The sequence below is a fragment of the Myotis daubentonii genome, chromosome 10 (assembly GCF_963259705.1).
Source record: "Myotis daubentonii chromosome 10, mMyoDau2.1, whole genome shotgun sequence".
NCBI lineage: Eukaryota > Metazoa > Chordata > Mammalia > Chiroptera > Vespertilionidae > Myotis > Myotis daubentonii.
In genome coordinates, this window is record NC_081849.1 from 82,451,457 (window position 1) to 82,476,838 (window position 25,382).

Below are 25,382 nucleotides of genomic sequence, written 5' to 3' on the forward strand. Positions count from 1 at the left end.
CCTGAAGCGCCCAGTTGGGCATGACGGTTCTAACACTTCCTCGCAGATATAGTGAGCTTAAATGAGAATATTACATAACGAGACATTGTGTTAATATCCATTCTCATGCTCTTGCTTTCCGTTTCCTATAGATGGTTTTGTCTCGGTATCATCGCCACCCGACAGCACCTCCATGGGACTGTCACTTAGTATTTCGGCACTAAATAAGCAATTCTGGACTTGCCATATTTTCAAACACCTGCCTAGTGGGCCAGTTAGCAATACCTGCATAACTTACACATTGGGAAACATAAATCCTTACAGATATAGCTCAAGTATGTGTTAGTTTTTTTCTTTGTGGAATATTCAAAGAAAAAACTGCCATTCGGTAAATATGTTTCAATCCTCTTGGTCTCCTACTCTGACACATCCATTAGAAGTCTCCCCCCCCCCCCTCCCTGGCACCCTGGGGCCCGCTCCTTTTCACGTCAGGTGCTCCGGGACTGTGTGATTGTCCACACTGAGCCACACTGTCCTGGTTAAGGGGAGGCTGTAGATTTTCTTCTCATCTCAAATGTCAACCCGGAAGTTCTCTCCGCCCCAGCCCCGCCCCCCTCAGGTGGACTGATGCTCCTCTACCTGAGCCCCAGGGGCTGCAGGCACACCCACCCTGGCTGGGCTTCGGTGCTGTTCCATTTCTTGGTCACCTGTCCTGTTTCTCCACCCGACTGTAAGCACCAAAGACAAGAACTATCTGCAGCTTGTCATGCTTATAATCCCGGACCCAGCACAGTGGTCTAGTACATAGTAAACACTCAATATATAATGATTAAGTCACGGTAATGACTAACAATGAAATCTGATATTCACTGAACACATACTTATAGGCTAGGCACCATGCTAACCAAATTATACCCATTACTTCATGGAACTCTCAAGAAAACTCTGTGGAGAATGTGCTATGATAATTTGCATTTTCCAAGTGAGGAAAACTAGGTTGAGAGGGTGAAGTAATTTGGTAAAGTAACATTCCACGTGGCAAAGCTGGGATCCGCCTCAGGGCGGTCTGGATTCATAGTCAGTGTTCGTGACCTCGACGACCACACCAATGAGTAAGTGAATGATGTGCATGAATGAATGAATGAATGAATGAATGAATGAATGAATGAATATGGAAGATTCATGTATCTAAAGAGGAATCCCATTCATTAGACAGGTCGGCTAAGGTAGAAAGTGAAACCAAAGAAGCTGCTTGGGGCGGGGGGGGGGGCGGGGGGGGAGACACACACAGTCACAGGCGTCACCATTATTGGAAAGAGCAGCTCCATCTCAATGGCCCGGGGATCCCAGCACCGGCTGCATCTCCCGAGTCACAGTGTACGCACTGCGTCACGGGCAGTGCCTCTGGAAACCTCCCGCATCACTCCGTTTATGATAGGAATAATTTGGACTTTAAAAAAATTGAGATTAACATTTATTTCTGCATATAAATTCGGGGTGACTATCTCTCTGATGTTTAGTAAGAAATACCTACTGCTAAGACGGAGAGTTTTATTAGCAATTCCATTTTTATTCACTGCTATAACAGTAGAGTGATAAGTAATCACCTATGACTACATAAAAGGAATATTTGCAAAAAGGCATGGGTTCCCTACCCATCTGTAATTATTTAGTAAAAAATAATTATCGTTCTTTAGCAAGAACAGCTAAGGATGCCCAGACGATACTAATGATTTCTCTGATTGACAGCACAGGGAAATGGATGCTTTTTCACCAAAGCCTCTGAGTTGGTGTGCCTACACTGTGGGACAGACCCTGGGCGCTTACGTCACTGCTCTGGCCCTTCCTCAGTGACAGCCCTGGCCAGGCCTTAAACACTCCACAGCGCCACGCCACGTGCTGCGGAAAAACGCAGGGTTCACATGAAACCAGGCTGAAGGGCCTCAGGGACTCCTGCCAACCTCCGCCCCAGTCCCCACCAGCCAAGGCTGGCGCACGAACAGCCACAGGTCCTCTGAGCCGTCACTGTCAGCTCCCATCGGCATCCGTGGTCTAGAACGTTCTCTGCACCCATCTTTTTCAAGGCCCGGGACACACATTTGCATGCTGTCCTTCCCTCTAGGACAGCATGCACTCCTAGCTCCTGCCCTGCCCGATGCCCTACGTCAGTCACGGCCTCCACACAGCCCCACAGACACCAGGCTTCCGGCCTCACAGCCCCCGCAGCGGCCATGACAGGGAGGCTCCTCGACAAGCATCGTTCCGGTCACACTGGGGAAAGCTCAGTTTGGTTCTGTTTTTCTTCACGTAAAGCTTCATCTGCCGGAACATGATGTGATCCAAGTATCTGTGATTGGCTAATATTGATTTCCGTATCTTCAATAGCACATTTAAAACCAACAGCTTTAAAAGGTTTAATGTCTAGTGATTCGATGGATTGTTTTTTGCTAATACAAGGGAGTGATTTTCAATCAATTAGGGTGTTTGGGCATTTTACAAGATACCACTGGACTTGAAGGACCCTCACTTGACCAGTCCCCGAGGAGAGGAGCGCCTGAGGCTCTGCCTGCGCCCCGGCCACGTCCATGCCTGTGAGGGGAGTCCTCCCCTGTGCCCCCGGCCATGTCCACGCCTGTGAGGGGAGTCCTCTCCGCACCCCCGGCCATGTCCACGCCTGTGAGGGGAGTCCTCCTCATGCCTCCGGCCATGTCCACGCCTGTGAGGGGAGTCCTCCCCTGTGCCCCCGGCCATGTCCATGCCTGTGAGGGGAGTCCTCCCCTGTGCCCCCGGCCATGTCCACGCCTGTGAGGGGAGTCCTCTCCGCACCCCCGGCCATGTCCACGCCTGTGAGGGGAGTCCTCCTCATGCCTCCGGCCATGTCCACGCCTGTGAGGGGAGTCCTCCCCACAAGGCGATGCCTGTGCTGTGAGCTGGGTGTGCTTCTCTGAAATGCTGGTGCTCCTCCACCTACTCCTCTGCCCAGTGGGGCCAGCAGGCGGTTCTGGTTTCCAGGACCCCATCTCGGAGCTCTCCTGAACCAGGAGGGCCACGGGAAGTGATTTATAAAGTGGGTCACGTCTCCCTGATGGGTGACCCTTTGCAGCAGGCTGACCTGGCCGCCCCAAGTCTGTGGACTATTCATATCCACCCTCAAATGTGTCCTCTTTTCGGCAATATATTACGGGGTTCCCCTGCAAAGGCGATCCGCTATCTTCACTAAGGTCGCCAAGGACACGGGAGCCCTCTAGGTCGCCAGGTCCACAGAGTGGGTTTCTCCAGGTGAGAGGGGACAGGCCTGGCTTCATGTCTGAGCGGCTGGCAAGCCCGTGAGGCAGAAATACAGGCGGCCCAGAGACAAGTACCGATGCGTCACTCACATTGAGGGGTGCACTTTGGGACTTTGTCTGCTTTCCTAAAAACAGTGCTTCTCTACATATGAGTCATAGCAGATTTATAATAAAAAAGCAAATAACTATGAAAAATATTTTGGTGGAACTAATGGGTCAATGTAAATATCTCTTTCATTGGCTTTTTTTTTTTTTTTTGGCTTCCCCTAATTTTTATTCTGGCTAATGTTTTTTTGAATTGAATGTACTTGGATGCATTGATTATTGCTGTTCGTGCTATAGATAAGCACACACATTGGGGCTCTGCTCCCAAACCCACCAACGTTCATTTTACTGAGGCTCCAATCTGTACGGTCACCAACACGGATGCTTTAGGACCCGGCTTTTTGAAAAGACAGGATCGGAACACTTTCTGAATATAGTTTCCTGAGCGTTTGGACGCCCACACTGTGACATTGTGCACACCTGGCTACACTTATTTAAAGTAAGAACCAAATGCTATGTGTCACACCACATCAACTTACTTGTTGACTCTCAAACGTTGTTCTGCATTTGGCAGCATGTAGCATAAATAAGACATTACTACACGCTGTTACCACACCTGATGGCGAGCTGTTTTCTAGAGCTACTATTTTGTGAGTGATTCAGAACTTGTTTCATGTCTTTCCCCATGTCCTCCCCATCTCCACTATAACAAAAGCTCCCCTTAGTCTCTGTATTTGCTTCTAAAATAATAAAATGTTCTTAAATGTTTCTAAAATGAACCTTGACATCACCATCTAAAACAATCACGATAATTCTAATATCTGAAGACAATGATCTCATGATCATTTTAGAAAACATGGTTAATGTGAGTTTCATGGCTGTGCATTTCTCCCATGCCTCCCGGGTAAAGGACAGCAATGTGACCAGTACGTTTGTGTCTGTCTTACATCCCGAAATGGTTGAATGGGCCACCTCATCTGGAATGTCTCCAAAGCTTCGGTCCTCTTTGACATGTACTTCCCATGTAATGTGGTTTCACACTCAACAAAAATGTAGCTATTTATAACTTTAACTCATACCGACAGTTTTCAGTACTTACTTTATAATATCTCCTTCAAGGGCAATCACTCTCTTGATGATTTTCTGTCCTGGGTTCTTAGGGGACCTGGAATAAGAGAAGGTTATATGGTCAGTTGTGGCTCTGTTGCTTTAAGAACACAAAAAGAAATTCGACCACAACATAGGCTACACTGAAGGCATTACAGAATCCTGAATCCTGAATCCATGCCCTCGATCCTACTTCGGTCCCAAGTGAGACGGAGTGACTATCTATGTGATTCTCTGGAGGGGAAGTCATGCTGAAATTTCACCAAAATTAAAGAAAAGAGGGATAAAGAATTTCATTACGAAAGCTAAGTTCCTGAAGGAAAGGGGACTCATGCATAAAAAAAAATATGATCAGACATTTCTGTATTTCAATGTCTTCATTCCGTTTAAAATTAACAGAGGATTCTGATTTAAATCCTCAAGAAAACATGGAGGATGGGAGGTATTTTTTGAGAAAAAATAAGGAATTAGGAAATTCTCTTAAACTATATTTAGGTTTAGGCACTTAAAGATTATGTCATTCAGAGTGCTAAAACAAGGCTACTGACAGCTCAAAGAAATGGCTAGGGTCTGATATGCTTAACACAGACATCATTTATTTAAGCTGTGACCAATAGCTTATGGTAAATAATTACTTGAAGTAACAGCCTTTATCGAAATGAATACCCCTCCCTCTCTTCCTGCCTCCTTCCCTCTCTCCCCTCCCCTTCACTCTATCTGTGGTCTCTCTCATTCTGGGAGAAGCTGTGCCCAGCAGCCCTTCCCAAGGGCATAAGTGAGGTCTGCCAACCATCATGTGAAGGGACTTGGAGGTACATCCCTCAGCCCCAGTCAAGTCTTCAGGGTGCAGCTTGGCTATAGCTTCACTGTCACCCGATGAGAGACCTGAGCCAGGCACCCCACCTGCTCAGCTGGCTCTGGCTTCCTGATCCTGAGAAAATGTGTGAGCCCCACTGGCATGGCTCAGTGGTTGAGTGTCGCCCTATGAACCAGGAGGTCAGGGTTCGGTTCCCATTCTGGGTACATGCCCGGGTTGCAGGCTTGATCCCTAGTAGAGGGCGTACAGGGAGGCAGCCAGTCAATGATTATCTCTCATTATTGATGTTTCTATCTCTCTCTCTCTCCCTCTCCCTTCCTCTTTGAAATCAATAAAAATCTATTTAAAATAGATATAATATGTGAGATAAGGTTTGTTTTAAGCTGCTAAGATTGGTGGGATCATCTGTTACATGGCAATGGGTAACTCAATCTTAATATGTCCCATTTCCTACCAATAAGACTTAAAACCTCTTGACTGAATGGGCCTGTTTCATGTAAGTGATCACTGAATATGTATTTGAAAATCAGGGATAAAAATATTTCCAGCCCAGCCAGTGTGGCTCAGTGGTTGAGCATCTACCCATGAACCAAGAGGTCGCCAGTGGTTCGATTGCTGGTCAGGGCACATGCCTGGGTTTCAGGCTTGATCCCCAGTGTGAGGCATGGAGGAGGCAGCTCAACAATGTTTCCATCTCTCTGCCCCTCTCCCTTCCTGTCTCTAAAAAAAAATCAATAAAAAAATATTTTAAAAAATATTTTCAGTTCAAGTGTCATTTGAATTGAATTGAATATTTTTTGAAAAAAAGGTAAATGCACAAAAACTAAAACTAAAAAGGTTAAATATATTCAAATTGTAATACTTCATCAAAGGAAAGAAAAAGTGTCAATAAGAGTAGTGATTTACGTTACATCTTGCAGAGAAAATGAAGTCACCTCAACCATTTGCATCAACTTATGACAATTCATCTCACAATTTTTCACTACATTTATTTTTTATTTTAAAAGCAAATTTGATCAGAGTGTTTGACTGAACTCTCCTCTTCACTGAATTGACTACACATTCTATTCCTCTACATGTAATGTCACTCGTGTGCAGTTAGAGTGAGGGCGCTCCCCGGATGAGAGAAGACTAGTCCTCTGAGCTGGGCTGTTTTTAGAAAGTTCCCTCCCATGTGTCTCCATAGACAACCAGAAACCTATGATATTCAACCTCAGTGATCACCAAAGAATTCATATTAAAACAATGGAGTATTTATATTTTCCTATTATATTGACAAAGAAATAATAATAACAGCACAGTTTGTTGTTGAGGATTTAGGGACATGGCTAATATAAATATAAACTGTATAGTGCCTAAATGCCTTTCTGTAAGTATGTCAAGATTTTATATTCTTTTTAACATAACAATTACACATTTTGGAATTTATCCAAATGAAATGATTATGAACTTATACATAATTTCATCTACTTGGATGTCATCTGTTTTAAAAAATAAAATAAATTAATTCAACAAGAATAGCTTGGTTAACTAAATTATAGTCCATCCACATAATATTTCCAAGTCATTAAAAATGATGTTATAAAAAATGTTAATGATGTGGAAAAATCAACCGAATGTATAGATCGAAAATGCAAGTGAGATTATCTGATGTGTACCACGACTTCACCTCTGTCATTGGAGAGAATGTACGTGCAGTTGCACTGGGAAAAATCAGGAAGGTCCTAGAACAAAAGGAAGGGGGGGCTCAGAGGGGGCTGTCTGCATTTGGGTTCAGTCCTGGGAAGCCCCTTAGCAGGTGGCAGCTGTTGGTGTCATGTGACATTCCCTGAGAAGAAACCTCCCCGGGAGGGGTGAGGCCTGAACTAATGACCAGCTCCCCCACTGAATGTTGGTGCGATATTGATGCTCATGAAACCACAGGAAAAGCAAGCCTTATCGGCATAAAACAATATTCTATGCCAGTGGTTCTCAACCTTCCTAATGCCACGACCCTTTAATATAGTTCCTCATGTTGTGGTGACCCCCAACCATAAAATTATTGTCGTTGCTACTTCATAACTGTAATCTTTTCTACTGTTATGAATCGTAATGTAAATATCTGATATGCAGGATGTATTTTCATTGTTACAAATTGAACATAATTAACGCATAGTGATTAACCACAAAAACAATATGTAATTATATATGTGTGTTCCGATGGTCTTAGGCGACCCCTGTGAAAGGGTCGTTCGACCTCCAAAGGGGTCGCGACCCACAGGTTGAGAACCACTGTTCTATGCCAACAGTCTGTAAGCTTTTGAGATACTTGAAAACTCGTTTAGATTTCTAAATTAATCTATATTTTAAGATCACGAAGAAGCAAAATAGAATATGCAAAGTGAGCTATCTATATAATTAAAGTCTTATGAATTACTACTCAGATATATCTATAAATTTTAATGTAATATTAAACTTGGATCTAATCAAATGATTCAAAATGAAAAGAAGCTATTACTAACATTAATCCCATTACTGCTCAAAAATCTGTACTTTAATCATTAGGCTGCTGGATGCGGTCCTTTGAAATCCGTGGAAGTGACATGGAAATTGTTGCGGATTTACATTGGGAGCGGCCCAGCCACTTGCAGATCCCAGGACGTGAAGAATAACAAGTGAAGGATTTCACCGTACTGTAGGGACAGCGCATCCCTGCCCCATGATACCAACATTTGCATTTACATTTGTCATTTGAGTGTTTCCGGAGTGAGCATTGTTTCGCAGCATTTATTTCTGGAGCCTGGGTTTTAACTGTTCCATTTCCTGCAGATGATTTAATTAGGCGGGAGCTCTGGGAGACTTGGGCAGAGGCCTGGGGTGGTCTCCGCACGGCAGGACTCAGTTTGATTTGGCAGAACAACAAGCGTGGTTGTGGGGAGGGAATAGTCCAGCATAGGTGTAAGATTTATGATACTTAATATTCTTCTTTTTTAAAAAAACATATATATATATATTTTATTTCAGAGAGGAAGGGAGAGGGAGATAGAAACATCCATGATGAGAGAGAATCATTGATCAGCTGCCTCCTGCACGCCCCCTATGGGGGACCAAGACCAAAACCCAGGCACATGTCCTGACCTGGAATTGAACTGTGACCTCCTGTTTCATAGGTTGACTCTCAACCGCTGAGCCACACCAGCCAGGCAGTATTCTTAAATTTCACTCCCTACCTTGATGGAAATGTTGCCATTTTTATCCTGTGACAGGCCCAATAGAGTCATGTCTTTGGTCTAAGCACTCTCTCTAGGTGAAATTCCACATGGAAACTAGCATGATTTCTCTAAAGTGCTCAATCTCCACTGAACATTGACAGTGGAGGTTAGAAGTGTAATACGGCCCGTTCTGCTCAAACCCCCTGAGCTGGTTAGATTGGGAAGCACAGAACCTGTGTTTTGCAGGAAAGTTCTTAGGCCCCAACAACTCCATACAATTGGCTCCCCTGAAAATGTCAACTTGATGCCCCCGATAGCAGACCGAATGGTCTCCGAACATTCTCTCCAGAAACAAAACCCTTGAGGCTGGGGATGTGCAATCCACCTGCCACAGCTCCCCTCTGGGAACGGCAGCGTCACCCGCTCAGCGTGAGTGCCATGTCCACAGCGCGGCTGCTAAGACATCCGAAACCTTTCCCAGGCATTTCATCTCCCGCAGTTCATACGACGATACATGCTACCATGATAGTTGATCAACACTTTCAACTAAAAAATACGAAGATGAAAGGGCATGTCTAACTTCTGTTCTTAAAGGAACCCGTTTATCTCTAGGTCTCCCAGCAGGCCCTTCCTCCCCCAGCACATGGCGTCATCTGCTTGCCTGGCCGGGCCCAGCCGTTCCCCCCAGCTGGCCACTGGCACACAGACACCCCTGTCCAATTCTCTAGAGCGCAATCCAAGACCTATCCCTGGTCTTTCCCAATTCTTTTGTCCAAAAATTTTCTCCGATACCACCCTGTATATGTTGGACACTCATGCGTCTCAGATACCATCTTCCAATGAGAACATATGCCAGTTTGCTTTGGGCCCTCTGTTTTCAGCACAGTTATTTCCCGTTACATTGCTTTGTATTAAACAAAGGAGGAAAACTTCCTGAACATCCCATCTTTTACTATTACAGTCCCCTAAGTACGTATAATTCCAGGCTAGAGATTTAGCTGCAATGTTCAGAGGAGTTCTATGAGTAAGAAGTAGCTAATTCAAGTATTTCTGGAAAAGTCATACCTCCTTTTGATGAACTTTTAATACTCAAAAGTCTATATACTCATAGCTACACTAATCTAATCAGACAATCAATATCCTACTGTAGAATTATTGCACATGCTTTAACAGATTTAAAAGAAAAGACAAGGACATGGAGCACAGAACAGAAAGTAAGGGGAATGACCACACTTGAATCTCTTCAAGTATCTTTCAAACTACATCAGCACCCTTCTAAATTAAAAGCACATTTTAATTAGTTCCCAACAATCCATTCTAATCACTTCCAAGGCAAAGACTCAGCTGTTTGGAATGCAGACTGTATCACTGCTGTGGCCATGTGTACTTGACCTCCTCCTGTTAACAAAGACACTCAATTAATTATTTGCTGTTTGAATGGCTATTTCGTTTCCCCTCCGCCTTCCTTTAAGTGCTGAAAGGCTCAGCCACTTTATCACCTTAACCTTAGCTTTGGAGAATGCAGTTTCTCAAGTGCCACCTAAACAACCATCTGGATCCAAAAAGCTAGTTTCCAGGACCCTTTGCTGGAGGCCGCTGAAGTGATGCACTGACCCGGTGCCATGGCAGCTTCCAGGAGAGCCTCTTCATTTCTGGCTGCAGCTTCGGTGCCCAGTGGTCCCTTGAGGCAGACACACGTGAGCACAGCTACAGTGACACACTGGCTTCATTAGAAATCTTACCAAATGCAAAAAAGTAAAGCTTTCGGTGTAAATTTCAGGTATGTCAATGAATAGTGCATTGGTTTTTTCCTAGGGAGCTTCAGTGTTTCCACCTACTTTTAGTTTCATTAAGCCTGGTTGTATAGAGTCATATTACACCTAAAACACCAAACCAGAACAAGAAAATAACTTTGAGGTCAAAGTGAAAATGGGTTTTGAAGGTATGGTAGAAGCAGTGAATGTCTGGTTGTGAAAAGCTAGCCACAAAGCCGAAAGGTAGAGTGTGAATCTTCTTACTTCTCTTGAATTCTTAGAGCATTGATATCACGTGACATTTAAGAAGTTCCCATCTGCTTCCTGTGGGAAGTTTATTTATAGACTATTCCTGTCTCCACGAGGAGACATACATGTGAAAGCAGTGAGTGTCTTAACCTTCTCATTGCACCCAGTCCTATTTCAGTCACTGGTGCTTAAACAACTAATGAGTATTTAATGATCATTAGATCATGAGAAACACACCAATATGTCGCAACTAGGTAGCTCGTATATGAAGAATCATAGGCTATTTGTTCTTCTGTGTCCAGCCTATTTCACTTAGCGTGGTGTACTCAAGGTTATCCCACGTTGTTGCACATGTCTGAGTTCCCTTCCTTAATTCTCTTTTTCATGACTGATATTAGTCATTGTTTCATGAATATCCAAAATGATGTATCAGCCTGGTAGCAATCACTCGGTATATTTCTTAGACTCTAATTTAAAAACATCAATGGAAACTTGGAAAAACACATAACTTCTCAGTTCTTTCCAAGAGAACATCCTTGAAAACCAGCACAACCAGAAATCCAAAGCCCTGGAGAAGCTCAGAGTGAGCCCTAGGGAGGTGACCAGTGAGACATCTGTTCATTTTTCAGACTCACATTCATTGTTTCAGTGTTTTCTCCTTAGTATAATAGCTATGCCACTTATTAGTACATTTTCTAGGCATTTATTCTGAATATTTTAAAATGCTCAAACTAATTTAATTAGGGAATTTTAAATATTTTTAAAAAGCGAAATATTGGGTATATTTTACAATACTAAAGGTATACCATAGACAAATGAATATTTTCCCCAAAGCACAAATCAGATTGTTAGAACTGAGACCAGCACTGGGGGTATCAGATTCTCCATCTGTTACTCAGAAACTGTATTATGATTTCTCATGGTGGCCGTTATTATTTGCAGTGGGATTTCAGTTTAAAAACCAATATATAAAATGTGTAAGTAACACCAAAGAGAAATTAATGGTGGCAGCCTCACACTATTTTTATTCTTTCTAAAAAGTTGTTTATCCATGGTAAATTTTGATATGAGATAAACAAACCTCACTGTTATCAACAGAAACACATCCTATTTAAAATAAGGTTATCATCTACACTAAGTATTCCATATATTCATGTGAGAAAGAAGAAAATTCGTTAATCCCAGTTTGAATAGATTAACATTTATACAAAGTTCACAGAGAACACTCCTGACTCTTTGATGTCAAAATACCTTGATAGATCTAAGAAATATATCAAAAACACAAAGCCCTCTGTTAAAAAAAGAAAAATCCAAAATTTTGCTAAATCCAAAACATTTTCTTTTAACATTTGTGTGTCTTTGCAAAAAATAATTAGAAATATATAAATATAATTTTAAATGATAATTCTTAATAGCAATTTAAATTAATAATTAATGAAAAGATCCATAAAGGAATTTAAGGAAGTTTGCTGCTATTTATAATTTTTTTAAATTAAATGTACTGGGGTGACATTGGCTAATTGAATTAGTATATAGGCTTGGACTGTACAAATCTATGATATATCATCTGTATATTCCATGGTGTGTTTACCATCCAAAGTCAAATCTCCTCCCACGATTATTGATATTTTGAAGGTCAATACTTGGTATTACATTTAGAGATGGTCATGAGTTGGGTCAACCATTTGGTCTAATAAGTTATTCCTCTCGAGCTTCATAAGAGGCAAAGACATAGGTACAATATGGATATCTATATCCATCCACAGAGCATATGCTAATGTCTCCATGGCGCATGGACCACCTGTCTGCCTATCACTGCACATGTCTCCAAAGACGTCCTGGGTGTTTTGGGCTTCTTAATATTTGATTTTTTGTTGTTGTTGTTTTCTTTTTCAAAATCACCCTTGTTCCCATCATCCAGAAATAACTTCTAGGAACATTTTGGTAATTATCTTTTCTTCTTTTTAAAAATCTGTATACATACTTATTTTTTTAAAAATGAAATAGTATACAATGTTTTCTAATCTGCTTTTCTCAAAATTTAATAGTTTGTTAAAGCAAGTTTTTCTCCAGTTCTTAACTCCTCAAAGAATGAGAAGTTGCAGGGCACCTAACACAAATTAAAAGTGAAAGATTTGTGATTATCTCATTAATTCTATCAATACTGGTGGTCAATGAGATACTAACCCAAATTAGGGCTTTGAGAGAATTGAATTATTGGGTTTGGCAGCAGTCACACTGTTAAAATTATGTGGGTAATTAACAATTCTTGCCTACAGTTAGGTCTGTATTTGGCAAATCAAACCAATTGGTCATGCTTTCTACACCACTGAGGAAAACCTTGCTAAGCTTACTATTAAGGCTGGGCCTGCCAAAATCAACAATTATAACTACTCTCCGGGGCACCACAAAATGTTTAAAGTAAACATTGAGGGTTGTCTCACTACCTTTTCACTAACTTTTAGCCTCACACCCGGTTCTCTGCCACTTCGGCCGCCTCCCTTGTGTCTGCTCGGTGGAGACAGCACCACCCAGAAAAGCACCTGCCACCTGTCACATAGGGGAGTCCCAACAACTGTGCTAGTGTCTGGAGTAAAAGTACCTTCTCTTACCCGTTGTTCTCTTGTTTCTTGGAAAAAGAAATGGGGAACTAAATAAATACAGAGGAATTAATTAAAGAACAGATAGAGGGGCACTGAAGGTCAAACACACATGACAAGATCTTTCCCAAAGACATTTTTTTCCCCAAGAACACGTATGAATACATGCCTAACCCATGGACACAGACAATGGGGTGGTGAAGGCCTGGGGCAGGAGGGGGTGGGCTAGAAGAGGTCAATGGGGGGAGGAAGGAGACATATGTACTACTTTCAACAAAAAAGATTTTTTTTTTAAAAATCAAAGGCATTTTTATTGTCCCAGTGAGGATTGGCCATGGGTCACTATCCACAATTGTTAATACTTGCCTCTGGCTTCGGGTTCTACTAGAAAACCTGAAGCAACACGGGGGTTCTCCCCGCGTATTTGCCACAGTTTTGAAAATATCACAGATCCATTTGAGCTACTTCCTCCAAAAGCTAGACCCTAGTGCGTCACTGAGGCAAATGTACAAAACGGAATCAGGTACATGTTTCCATGAAGAAGCCACGGATGTGGAACTCCCTATCCGGGGTGACATGCTAGCCCTCACTGGATCGCGAGTTACTCAAAGTCAAGTACTTTTAGCTGAGTTCCGACGGCATGCGCGCTTACGTAAGGGGGAGTGATACACAGAACATCACAATTTGCACCTCTGTCAGCCGCCTCAGTAGACAATCCTAGGGCCACATAGACATGAAGACCTAGCCACTCTCTGATCCCTGGAGGGGGTCCCCCAGGGTCAAAACTGAAGCAAATTTCTGGGCTCCAGGAATTATTGAAAAAGAGCTGCTGTCACTGGGCAGGTCTGCTCTGTGCAAACCAATGCGTATTTGAAAAGACATGATGTAGGATTTTTGCAATTTAAGTCTTTTGTGGAAATGGTAGTTTTTCTCACCTAATTTGAAAAGTCATATAATAGAACCAGTAACTATGATCCCATAATACCCCCAAATAAACACCCATAGATTAAAAGTCATTAACTCTAACCTCCTAACATCCTCCCCGCTCCATTTAGGACTCTAGCTTTAAAGTTATGCTTATCATCATTAAACATCACACATTCATAATTTTGATTCTGTTTAGAAGCATGCAATTATCAGTCAAAAAATCCGCATTGAAGTGGAAACATCTGATGAATTCCACATGAATAATTTTGTTTTATTTTAAAATATAAATAAATTGACAAATTCTGCCATCACAGAAGCTTTTTATAGTTATTCCACCTGAAACAAACAAAAAAGCAACAACAACTAAATACTGAGAGGAACTTAAGGAAGCAAATTACTTGACCCTGGATTTCTAAGAGCCTCATTGTCAAGGTAAAGACACATCAACAAATCTCTGACCTCCTTTCTAAAAATAACGGTTGATACAATCTTTTTTAATTGAATTTACTGGGTGACATTGGTTATGCTAAGTGACATAAGCCACTCAGAGAAAACAAGTACCACTGATGTCACTCCTATGCAGAATCCAATGGACAAAATAAACTGACAAACAAAATAGAACCAGACTGATAAATAGAGAACAGGCCGACAGCTGCCTGAGGGGAGGAGGGCTGCGGGGCTGGGGGAAAGAGGTGGAGAGATTAAGAAAAGAAAAAACTCATGGACACAGACAGCAGTTGGCAGATTGATAATAAACATGACTTTTTTGCAGTAAACTTAAACATTTTCTCAAAGTTGATTTCAGAAATTGCTGCCTCCACATACTGTTCCCTTCCCCATCTTCATTTAGAAATTTAATTACCAGAATCTAGAGGTGCAACACCTCCCCCAAAGTCACGTAGGAAAGGCTTTGCATAGCGGCCACTGCAATCTCGCTCAGTCCTCCAGGCATAATTAACACTTATTGGATTCTACCTGTTTTGTTCAAATCGTATAAAGGACTAGAGGTGAAATGCAAAGTATGAAAGGAGGGTTACGATAAAGCCCTGGCCAGGCAGCAGAGAGGCAGGCTGTCCAGCCGCCTAGGATGGGAGTGGATACTGGTTGAGCATCCATCCTCCTAAGGACCTAGGCCTGTGCACATCCAGGCAGCACCAAGGGGAGAACTGGGTAAGTGCTCCCCTCCCTGTTGTTTAGTTCGTCACTAAGAGTTTAGTATTTAAACCATGTAGTGTTTTTATTTTTCTTTTATTTATTGATTAAGGTATTACATATGTGTCCTATTCCCCCCCTTCCCCCCCACCCCCGCTCATGCCCTCACCCCCCTGGTGTCTGTGTCCATTGCTTAGGCTTATATGCATGTATACAAGGCCTTTGGTTGATCTCTCTCCCTTACCCCCACCCTCCCCTACCTTCCCTCTGAGGTTTGACGGTCTGATCGATGCTTCTCTGTCTCTGGATCTGTTTTTGCTCATCAGTTTATGTTGTTCACTGTATTCCAAAAGTGAGTGAGATCATGTGATATTTATCTTTCTTTGACTGGCTTATTTCACTTAGCATAATGCTCTCCAGTTCCATCCACACTGTTGCAAATGGTAGGAGTTCCTTCCCTTTTTTACCAAAACGAAGTATTCCATTGTGTAGATGTACCACAGTTTTTTAATCCACTCATCTGCTGATGGGCACTTAGGCTGTTTCCAGATCTTAGCTATGGTGAATTGTGCTGCTATGAACATAGGGGTGCATATATCCTTTCTGATTGGTGTTTCTAGTTTCTTGGGATATATTCCTAGAAGTGGGATCACTGGGTCAAATGGGAGTTCCATTTTTTTTTATTATTATTAATTAAGGTATTACAAATGTGTCCTCATCCCCCCCATTAACCCCCAACCTCCCCCCCACACACAAACTCATGCTCCCATCCCCCCGTTGTCCATGTCCATTGGTTTGGCTTATATACATGTATACAAGTCCTTCTGTTGATCTCTTCCCCTTACCCCCGCCCTCCCCTACTTTCCTTCTGGGGATTGATAGCCTGATCGCTGTTTCTCAGTCTTTGGGTCTGTCCCTTTTCATCAGTCTATGTTGTTCTCTATAATCCACAAATGAGTGAGATCATGTGGTATTTATCTTTCTCTGACTGGCTTATTTCACTTAGCATAATGCTCTCCAGTTCCATCCATGCTGTTGCAAAAGGCAAGAGTTCCTTTTTTTTTTTTACCACAGCATAGTATTCCATTGTGTATATGTACCACAGTTTTCTAATCCACTCATCTGCTGATGGGCACTTAGGCTGTTTCCAAATCTTAGCTATGGTGAATTGTGCTGCTATGAACATAGGGGTGCATATATCCTTTCTAATTGGCGTTTCTGGTTTCTTGGGATATATTCCTAGTAGTGGGATCACTGGGTCAAATGGGAGTTCCATTTTTAGTCTTCTGAGGTAACTCCATACTGTTCTCCACAGTGGCTGCACCAGTCTGCATTCCCACCAGCAGTGCACAGGGTTCCTTTTTCTCCGCATCCTCACCAGCACTTGTCATTTGTTGATTGTTGATGATAGCCAGTCTGACAGGTGTGAGATGGTACCTCACTGTCATTTTGATTTGCATGTTTTCATATGTTTCTTGGCCTTCCTTATGTCCTCTTTTATAGTGTTTTTTAAAATATATTTTTGTTGATTTCAGAGAGGATGGGAGAGGGAGAGGGAGATAGAAACATCAATGATAAGAAAGACCATTGATCAGCTGCCTCCTGCACACCCTACACTGGGGTTCGAGCCAGCAACCCAGGCATGTGCCCTGAATGGGAATCGAACTGTGACCTCCTGGTTCATAGGTAGATGTTCAACCACTGAGCCACACCAGCCAGGCTATAAATCCCTCTGAAATAGCAAAAAAAACCAAAAAACCAAAAAAAAACCAAAAACCTTAACCCAAATGGCAATAGCAGAGTAAGAAAAATACACATCAAACCAGCATCAAAAATGTCCCTTTTCAAGATGACTCCATCAGTTTTCTATCTACCTCTAGGACATGAGCAGGTAATAAGCTAAGCTGGAACAGTAGAAGGATCAGAGGCATTGGGGTCAGACCAACTGGCTTGGATTTCTGCCTTAAAAAGCTTCCTTTCTGCCGGGAGCCGGTCCATGCTTGCTGTTTCAAGGGACCTGGCATATATGGCATACTGTTCTTAATATGTTTGCTCACCTTCTTGGCACTCTGTGTTTTAACCAAGGTCTCCTCTCTGAGAAAGGTTGTTTCCCCAGGTAGGGATTTTCCCCTGAAGTTAGGGAGGGAATAAAACCCCTCAACTAAGTGCCAGGCGGGTAATTAATCACTTTAACTTAATCATGCTTAAGCTACATAATCTTTACTCCCTGGAATGGAGATAAGAAACGCCCTAACCTTTGTAATTGAGATTGATAGGATTGAATCAACTGGTATAAATACAGATGTAACAAGACAGCAAGACTCAGAACTTAGAACAGAATCAAGAAGACAGAACCTACACGGAGCCTAGAGACAGAAGAACTTTGCTGGAGAGAGCATGCCGGAGGATCCTGGAGAGGGACTGGCCTCGGAGCCTAGAGACAGAGCCTAGCGGGAGAACATGGCAAGGGATCCTGGACTGAACCTGACTACAGAGATTGGCAGGAGAACCTGACTGGAACCTGGACACTGAACCTGGCTGGAGAACCTAGCGAGGAACATGGCTACAGAACCTCGCTGGAGATCCGAAGCAGAACCTCTCTGGAGATCCAGACCAGAACTTGGCTGGAGATCCGGGCTAGAGATCCTGGCTAGGTTGCTGATCAACTGAACGCTGTCTCCGTGTCATTCCTTCTTCGCCGACTCCGTCCACGCCTTTGGGGACCCCTGGACCCGCTGGGGTTGGACCCCGGCACCTTTCCTCTGCTACTTTCCCAATAGAAGCCTTTATTATCCTGTGGCTGGGTTACCGCATACACAAAACCAACCTCCCTGAGGCCCGTGCCTTTCTGCATGTGGCCACCCTGCTGTCCAGATTGGCTTCTAGAAACATAAGCCTGGACTTCATTTCCTCTTGAAAACCTCTGTCGGTCTCCAGTCATGTGACATACAGGAAGCTAGACCCATGAGACCGGACCCGACTGTCCTGGGTGATTCACTCCTAACAACGGCACATTCTGGCCAAGAATGAACCCGTTCAGACGTGTCACCTTTTTAGTAGCGCATTTTCATGCTCTTTCTTTTTTCTCTCCTGGAAAAGAAAAGCTTGTACTTTTCATGCAAAAAGATGAAAATGCATGTGTTATAATTAAAAGTAAATTTCATAAGTGACAGTGGATTAGCATACATTCTATGACCTGTTTACATAATACTGATATTTCAAACCACAACATTTAGGATGGTCCATGCAGAGTCCACAAAAGATTAGTGAATGATAGTGCTCCGCACATAGCATTATGCAAATGTTAAGGCCCCGACAAAGCCTCTCGGGGGTTGAGAGAGGCCAGGCCACGTCCATCCTAGGAGCTTCTCAGCATAGTAACAACAGAGAAGGGCCAACACCTGACTCCTTGGAGTGCGGCTTGTTCTAAACGTTTATGTGCAACAGGCCAACATATTCAACACTGGAAATCGCAATACAGCCTCGTTGTGTTACTCACAATATAATTCAGTTTTGCCCTCATCACACTGAATATTCTATAACTTACTAAAGGCGGCATAGCCCCGCTGGTGTGGTGGGGCTCAGTGGTTGAGCGCTGACCCATGAACCAAGAGGTCACGGTTCCATTCCCAGTCTGGGCACATGCCCAGGTTGCAGGCTTGATCCTCAGTGGGGGGCGTGCAGAAGACATCCCTGTTTCGATGTTTCTCTCTTATTGATGCCTCCATCTCTCTATCTCTTTCCTTTCCTCCCTATCACTTTCCCTTCCTCTCTCTCTAAAAATCAATAAAAGAAATATTTTTTTTTAAGTGGCATGGTCCAGTAACAGAAGCGAAGCTGGAAGTTTTCTGATGAGCATGTTTTTTCAATCTTGTCCGTGTGTCCTTGTCACCATAGGATCACATTCCAACTTCTCACGTCGGCCTCTGAATGGAAGCCCAGGTCTGCAGGGCCCTCCTGATCCTCCTGCGATGGGCCGTTCCTTCCCCCAGACACAGACCGAAGGACTAACCTTGTCCAATTTGTGAACGGCACTCAGTGCCGGTGTCTGCTGGGTGCATGGGGAATACACGGCTCCAACAATAACCAGCACAACGGCTTCCTATTACTACAGACAGGGATGTCTCCGCAGCAGCGCCTCCCTGTCCCCTTCGGGCTTGCCTGCTGCATTGGTGGCCCTTCCATCCTAGCTTCGGGTCATGCTGACCTCCTCTTTGCTCTTCACTCTGCTTCTTTCCCGTCATCCTATCTGCCAGCCGAGCCTTTTCTTACACATCCTCTCTTTGATGAAACAGTCACTGTTTCTGAGCTCTCTGCTTTTTAAAAAAACTTTTATCAGCCCTAGTCGGTTTGGCTCAGTGGACAGAGCTTTGGCCTATGGACTGAAGGGTCCCAGGTTCGATTCTGGTCAAGGGCACACAACTCAGTTGCAGGTTTGATCCCCAGGAGGGGGTGTGCAGGAGGCAGCTGATCAATGATTCTCTCTCATCATTGATGTTTCTATCTCTCTCCCTTCCTTTCTGAAGTCAATAAAAATATATTTTAAAAAATAAAATAAAAGACTTTGATCATACTTTATATATTTTTCATTACATAAATTATACTATACGATACAATTACATGTGAATTTATTTTACTCCCCCAAGAGACTGTACGTCTACTGAGGGCAAGGAGGGTTGTCCTCACCTGTACATTACCTGTGTCCCCCGGCATCATGTATTAGACATGGTAAACACTAGATAAATATATATTCATTGGACATTACAGTAGCCACAGATTTTAGCAACATGACTACTGAAATGAATATTTCCAGTGGTTTCAGTAACTTAAATATCCAACTATGTCTATCATTGCCGAGTTATTAAAGAACATGCATAATGATTATTCACTGGCTACCCAGGTCAAGCACCCAGGCATAAAATATGAAGTCCATCAATATTAAACAAAGAAGTATAACGAGAATACATCAATAATGTGATCAGCCCTCCAAAGTGAGATAAATCATAATCACAATCTAGTTTAATTTTCCAAACAGAATTAAAGCCATATTTGAAATTCAAATAAAGATGTATCTTTTTTTTTTTTTTAACTTCACTGAGTTTCTTAATGTCTTGGCAAAAGCGTCATAATAGACAGCCGATTCATTAGGAAGCTTAATCAGATCACTCAAGCATCCGTTCACATGGAGAGTTCACCCAATGGATCAAAACTCTTAGCCAATATCTATATCACTCTAATTAAGAATATATTCAGAAATACTGCCATATTTAATGCTTATTCAAATTGCCAACTTCTTGGCAAATAAATCCATGTTGTTCTTGTAGGCCACTCATCTCAGCCCCTGCAGTTAAAATAACTTGGCTGGACTCCAACTCCTAATCACTTAGGAGGGAAAAGATCATTTCTCTCACGAGAGTCCACTGCATCCAAGGGGATACCGAATATAGAAAAGAATAACCCACGTGCACTGACTGAGTTCTCAACCTGATCTTATGTAAAAACAAAAGTGAGTATTTATTTTAAAGTCACAGGGAGAGTAATGCAACTGCTTGAGAAAGAAGGAGTGTTACAGCATCATGTCCAAAACCTTGGAGAGAAAAGACCAGCTTTCCCTGAGACTTTCCTGCCCTCCACCCTTCCATCCTATGCCTGTTCCTTGCAGCTCACACAATGGACAGGGATGTGCCATCTCAATGGCTGAAACGAGCAGGAAAAGGAGAGATCATCCATCCTCACCGCACCGGCCTCTCCTCCCTCTGTGTCCATCCCTCTACGAAAACCAGGCTTGTAAACATGCAAGGATTTCCCCGGGAGGAACCCACTGGGCGATTCTCCTCACCCTTGTTTCCTCTAGAAACTCCCCCCGGCCGCTCCTCTCCTTCACGGAAATCGTATCAACGTTCATGAAGACCCCTGCTTTTTCTTTTAGCTCCTTTTGTAGCTCTTCTTGCTCTTCCCCAATGAACACTCCTCCCCGAAGTTGGCTGTTTTCTCTCTTGGCCTTGGCATTGTCATGCCTTCAAATATTAGATCCATAAAAGTGACACCAAGATCTGAAATCTGTCCCTCCGTGTTCTCCAGGCCTCCTCACTCCCCACCCAGCAGCCTGACATTCTCATGATCACAGCCACCTGGACACTGAGTAGACAACTCAGACTAACACAGTCAAAAGACAAGGACACCTTCCTCTCTTCTCCCCCTCTGCCTGCCACAGGAAAGCAAAGGAAACCACCGCCCAACAGCACGCTCCGCTCTCCGCTCTCCTGCTTCTCTCCCTGAGACGTTCTTGTTGGCATGTGCTCAACACCCGGCATCGGCGCTGCCTGTCTGCTGTGCCGTCCGCCTCCCCAGCAGCTCTCCTGTCTGTCCTGGCTCTGCCCTGGCCACTCCGCACACTCAGAGCGAGCTCTCGCTGGGCCTTTCTGGAATAAAAAGAAAAGGTCTCTCCTTGCCCACTTCCCCTCCATCGCTGGTGCCTGCCTCAAGCCTTTATGCTGGGGAATGGCCCTGAGGGGCCACCCATTCCTTAAACTGTCACTATTATCCTTCAGCCAAGTCATTAGTTCTATAGACAAATCACACGCCCGGCTTTGTACGGACGCACCCCGTCCGTCTCCGCTCAGGGCCAAGTCGGTTCCCTGCCCTCTCTTCACTGGCACACGCCACAGGAGCCAGCCTACCTTTGACCTGTCCTCGGGTTCTCCCCCGCCCCCAAGAGCCTAAAAACAAAATGAGGGAGGTTGTCCCTAAATGCCCACTCTCACACCTTCTTTTAGCAACAGAAACAACTGGTCCCCGGCTAAACACTGCCTTCCTAGCCCCCTTCCGGCGGAGTGTGACCACATGCCCACATTTGGGACAGTGGGGGGGGAGAAGAAACCTCGTGTAGAGCTCCCAGACTGTGCTTTTATTTTTTTAACTTGGTTTTTATTGTTGACAGTATTACAGATGTCCCCATTCTCCCCCTTGCCCACCTCCACCCCCCCTCCCTCTGGCCCTCCCCTCACTGTTGTCTGTGTCCATGGGTTATGCATTTATGTTCTTTGGCTAATCCCTTCACCTTCTTTCATCCAGTCCCTGCCTCTCTCCCCTCTGACAGCTGTCAGATGTTCCATGTGCTCATGCCTCTATTTTGTTCATTAGAGTCTACCTACTAGTATATGTGAGATCATAAAGTGTTTGTCCTTCTCTGACTGGCTTATTTCACTTAGCATCATAATCTCCAGGTCCAACCACCCTGTTGCAAAAGGCAGAAGTCCCTCCTTTATTACAGCCACCTTTAAAAGGAGGGAGTGGGCCACCCCCCCACCCCTCCCTCACTTCCCATCTTTGACCTCACCAATGCCAGAAGCACCCCAGGAGCTAGGGACCAACAAGGAGTCTGGTTCCTGAACAACCTCTTGGTGCAGAGCCCTGCCCACCCCCTTTCCCCGGCCACCTGTCACTGGATGTCGGTATGAGGGAAATACATTTCTACCTGGCCTTGTTTGAGCCTTTGGAATTTGTTTCTGTTCAAGTAGCCAATACAACAGGTTATCCCATAAATAGACAGTCTCGCCAACACCTGTCCCACTTGTGAGCAGCGATGACATGCGTGGCTCACAGACACTGTGGACCAGGAGTTCAGGAGTAACACTCCTGAGAAATGCCAGGAGAAAGGGTTCATCGGTATTACACAGAAAGAAACATGGTGCAGACCATGGAGGGACATATTTTCAGTGTGGCTTTAATAAGAAAATAAATCTTCCCAGCCAAAGGCCCACAGCCACAGCGCATTCACGGCGGATAGGAAATTAGAGAGCAACAAGCACCCCATTTCTATTAGGAAGCAAGGGGGATATTTGGGAAAGCACAGCAGAGAGAAGGGAAACCGGCAGGAACGTCAATCACCGGCTCACTCCAGGACTTAGACCTTGGAAATTAGGTCTAGGAACAGATGGTGCGAAGCCGGCGCCGACTGGCCTGGAGTCGAGCATCATGAGGTCCCTTGAAGAGGAGACGTGGAGGGATACAGGGAAGGAATTAGAACAGATTGTACAGGTGCTAGATCGGGTGATAACTTCCACAATAAGGAAAAACCATGAGTGAATGGCTGAACCCCATGGAGCCATCTTTATCATTATCTAACTAGAGGCCTGGTGCATGCAATTTGTGCAGGGGGAGGGGATGAGGAGTGGGGGGCTTCAGCCCGGCCTGCACCCTCTCACAATCTGGGACCCCTCAGGGGATGTCCAACTGCTGGTTTAGGCCCAATCCCTCGGGCCTAAACCAGCAGTTGGACATCCCTCTCACAATCCAGGACCACTGGCTCCTAACCGCTTGCCTACCTGCCTGCCTGATCACCCTAACTACTCTGCCTGCCTGTCTCATTGCCCCTAACCACTCTGCCTGCCTGCCTCATCACCCCTAACTGCTCGCCTGCCTGCCTGATCGCCCCTAACTGCTCTCCTGCCTGCCTGCCTGCCTGGTCACCCCTAACCACTTCTGCCTCGGCCCCGACCACTGCGGCTACATCTGGGATGACGTCCGGAATGATGTCCGGAAGGTCGTTTGGTTGTCCAGGCTAATTAGCACATTACACTTTTATTATTATAGATGACTGGTCATATCTGTGTGTGTGATAAAGAGCAGTTGGGAAAAAACTGTTTTTCCCAGATGCTGTTCAGCAAGAGGACAAAAAAAGGATCAGAAACAGAGCGGAATTACTCTATTTCTTGCCCGAGACAAGCAGGTGCACTGTTCTTGAGTTTGGTCCAATGACAAGGAGATTCCAACATCCTTAAACAGTCCTTGACATGGAGGCATCTCTAAGACCTCTTTTTCTGAGTGGGCTACAAAAACACAGGTGCATAGATTTTATATTTTAATTCTTCCTGGTTCAGGTGTCTAAGAATCGGTGACCCCACAAGGGACCCTGGGTAAAGGGAAGCCAGGCTGAAATATGCTACACACCCCTAGCTTCAGCTGGTCTTTGTATCCTTCGCCAAATGAATCACAAGCTGTATGGGTGTTTCCTACCTACCTATAACCCACCAGAAATGTTATAACCATAAGGAGATATAACGCTATAGTTAGGTCATTTCCCACAAATCGCAGCATTTATACAATCCTGAAGGAAGAATTCCTTCCAGACAGAACACATACAGGATGCCTCAGATGCTGTAATGTAAAAGCATGGGCTCCAGCATCAGGCAGACCTGGGCTCAGACTCCACTCCACACCTGCAGCAGGTGTGTGACTGTGGGCAATCCATAAAACGTCTCCAAACGCCAGGTTATTATACCGCAAAATTAAGACCAAATAATGACACAGACAAGCATACGACTGCATCTCTGACATGTGCTAGACGTCAAAATACTGTAGGAGGGTGTTAGAGGGCACCTGACCTAGTTTGGGAAATCAGGGAAGGCTTCCCTGAAGAGGTGATATCACAGCTGGACCTGAAGGATGGAAAGGCTTAACCAGGGGTCAGCAAGGGGGGGGGGGCGTCTAGGCAAAGAGATGATCTGTGGTGGGAGAGGGTGCAGCATATTTTAGGAGTGAGAAGAGGACAGTAACAGCTGCAGCACAGAAGGCAAGGGGGGCTCAGTGGATAGTACAGCCGGAGTGTGCACAGGTGTCAGCCAACACAGGGCGGCATGAGCCATCGTCCAATCAAGGGTGTGAAGTAGCGGGTGGTGTGCACATAGTAAGTACTCAACAAACGTTAGCTTTCCCACCACTGCAGGGAAATAGCCCTGCCTCCCGATCACTGACTCTGGGACCGGAAGAGAGAACCAGCACCCTGTCCCTCCTTCCGCAGTGGCATCTTTCAGAGCCCTTTTCTCTGAGTGGGCTACAAAACACACAGGCCTCTCTCTGATTTGTAAATCTTTAGATAACTGTAGATTCCCCTGCAGGTGTAAAATATAATACAGAGAGCCGCTGTGGGCCCTTCGTTCGGTGACCCTGATGGAAACCTCTTGCATAACTACAGTACCACGTCACAGCCCCAGGGCCACGCTCACAGAATCCACTGAGCTGACTGAGATCTCACGAGGCCTGCATGCACTGTGTGTTGGCGGGTATATTGAGTTCTATGTAATTCGACCTTCTATGTACATTCATGTGACTGTCACCATAGTTAAGATACAGAACAGCTTGATCACAAGGAGCCCTCATGCTACCCTCTATTTTTATTTTATTTTTTTGTTAGTCCTCACCCAAGGATATTTTTCCATTGATTTTTAGAGAGTGGAAGGAAGGGCAGGAAAGACAGAGAAATATCGATGTGA

The 25,382-nt window shown here is 44.3% G+C and overlaps 1 protein-coding gene across 2 annotated transcripts in view; it reads right to left on the minus strand.

The window, feature by feature from the left end:
* The window catches only part of IMMP2L (inner mitochondrial membrane peptidase subunit 2), a 477,803-nt gene that overhangs the window by 144,328 nt on the left and 308,093 nt on the right, over positions 1 to 25,382 (minus strand). The window contains exon 5 of one of the 2 annotated variants that reach the window (XM_059655892.1): positions 4,411 to 4,476. The exons of the other annotated variant lie outside the window; for it this stretch is intronic. Coding sequence (XP_059511875.1) covers positions 4,411 to 4,476 — 66 coding nt within the window. The remainder of the gene's footprint in view (positions 1 to 4,410; positions 4,477 to 25,382) is intronic. 2 annotated transcript variants of the gene reach the window in all.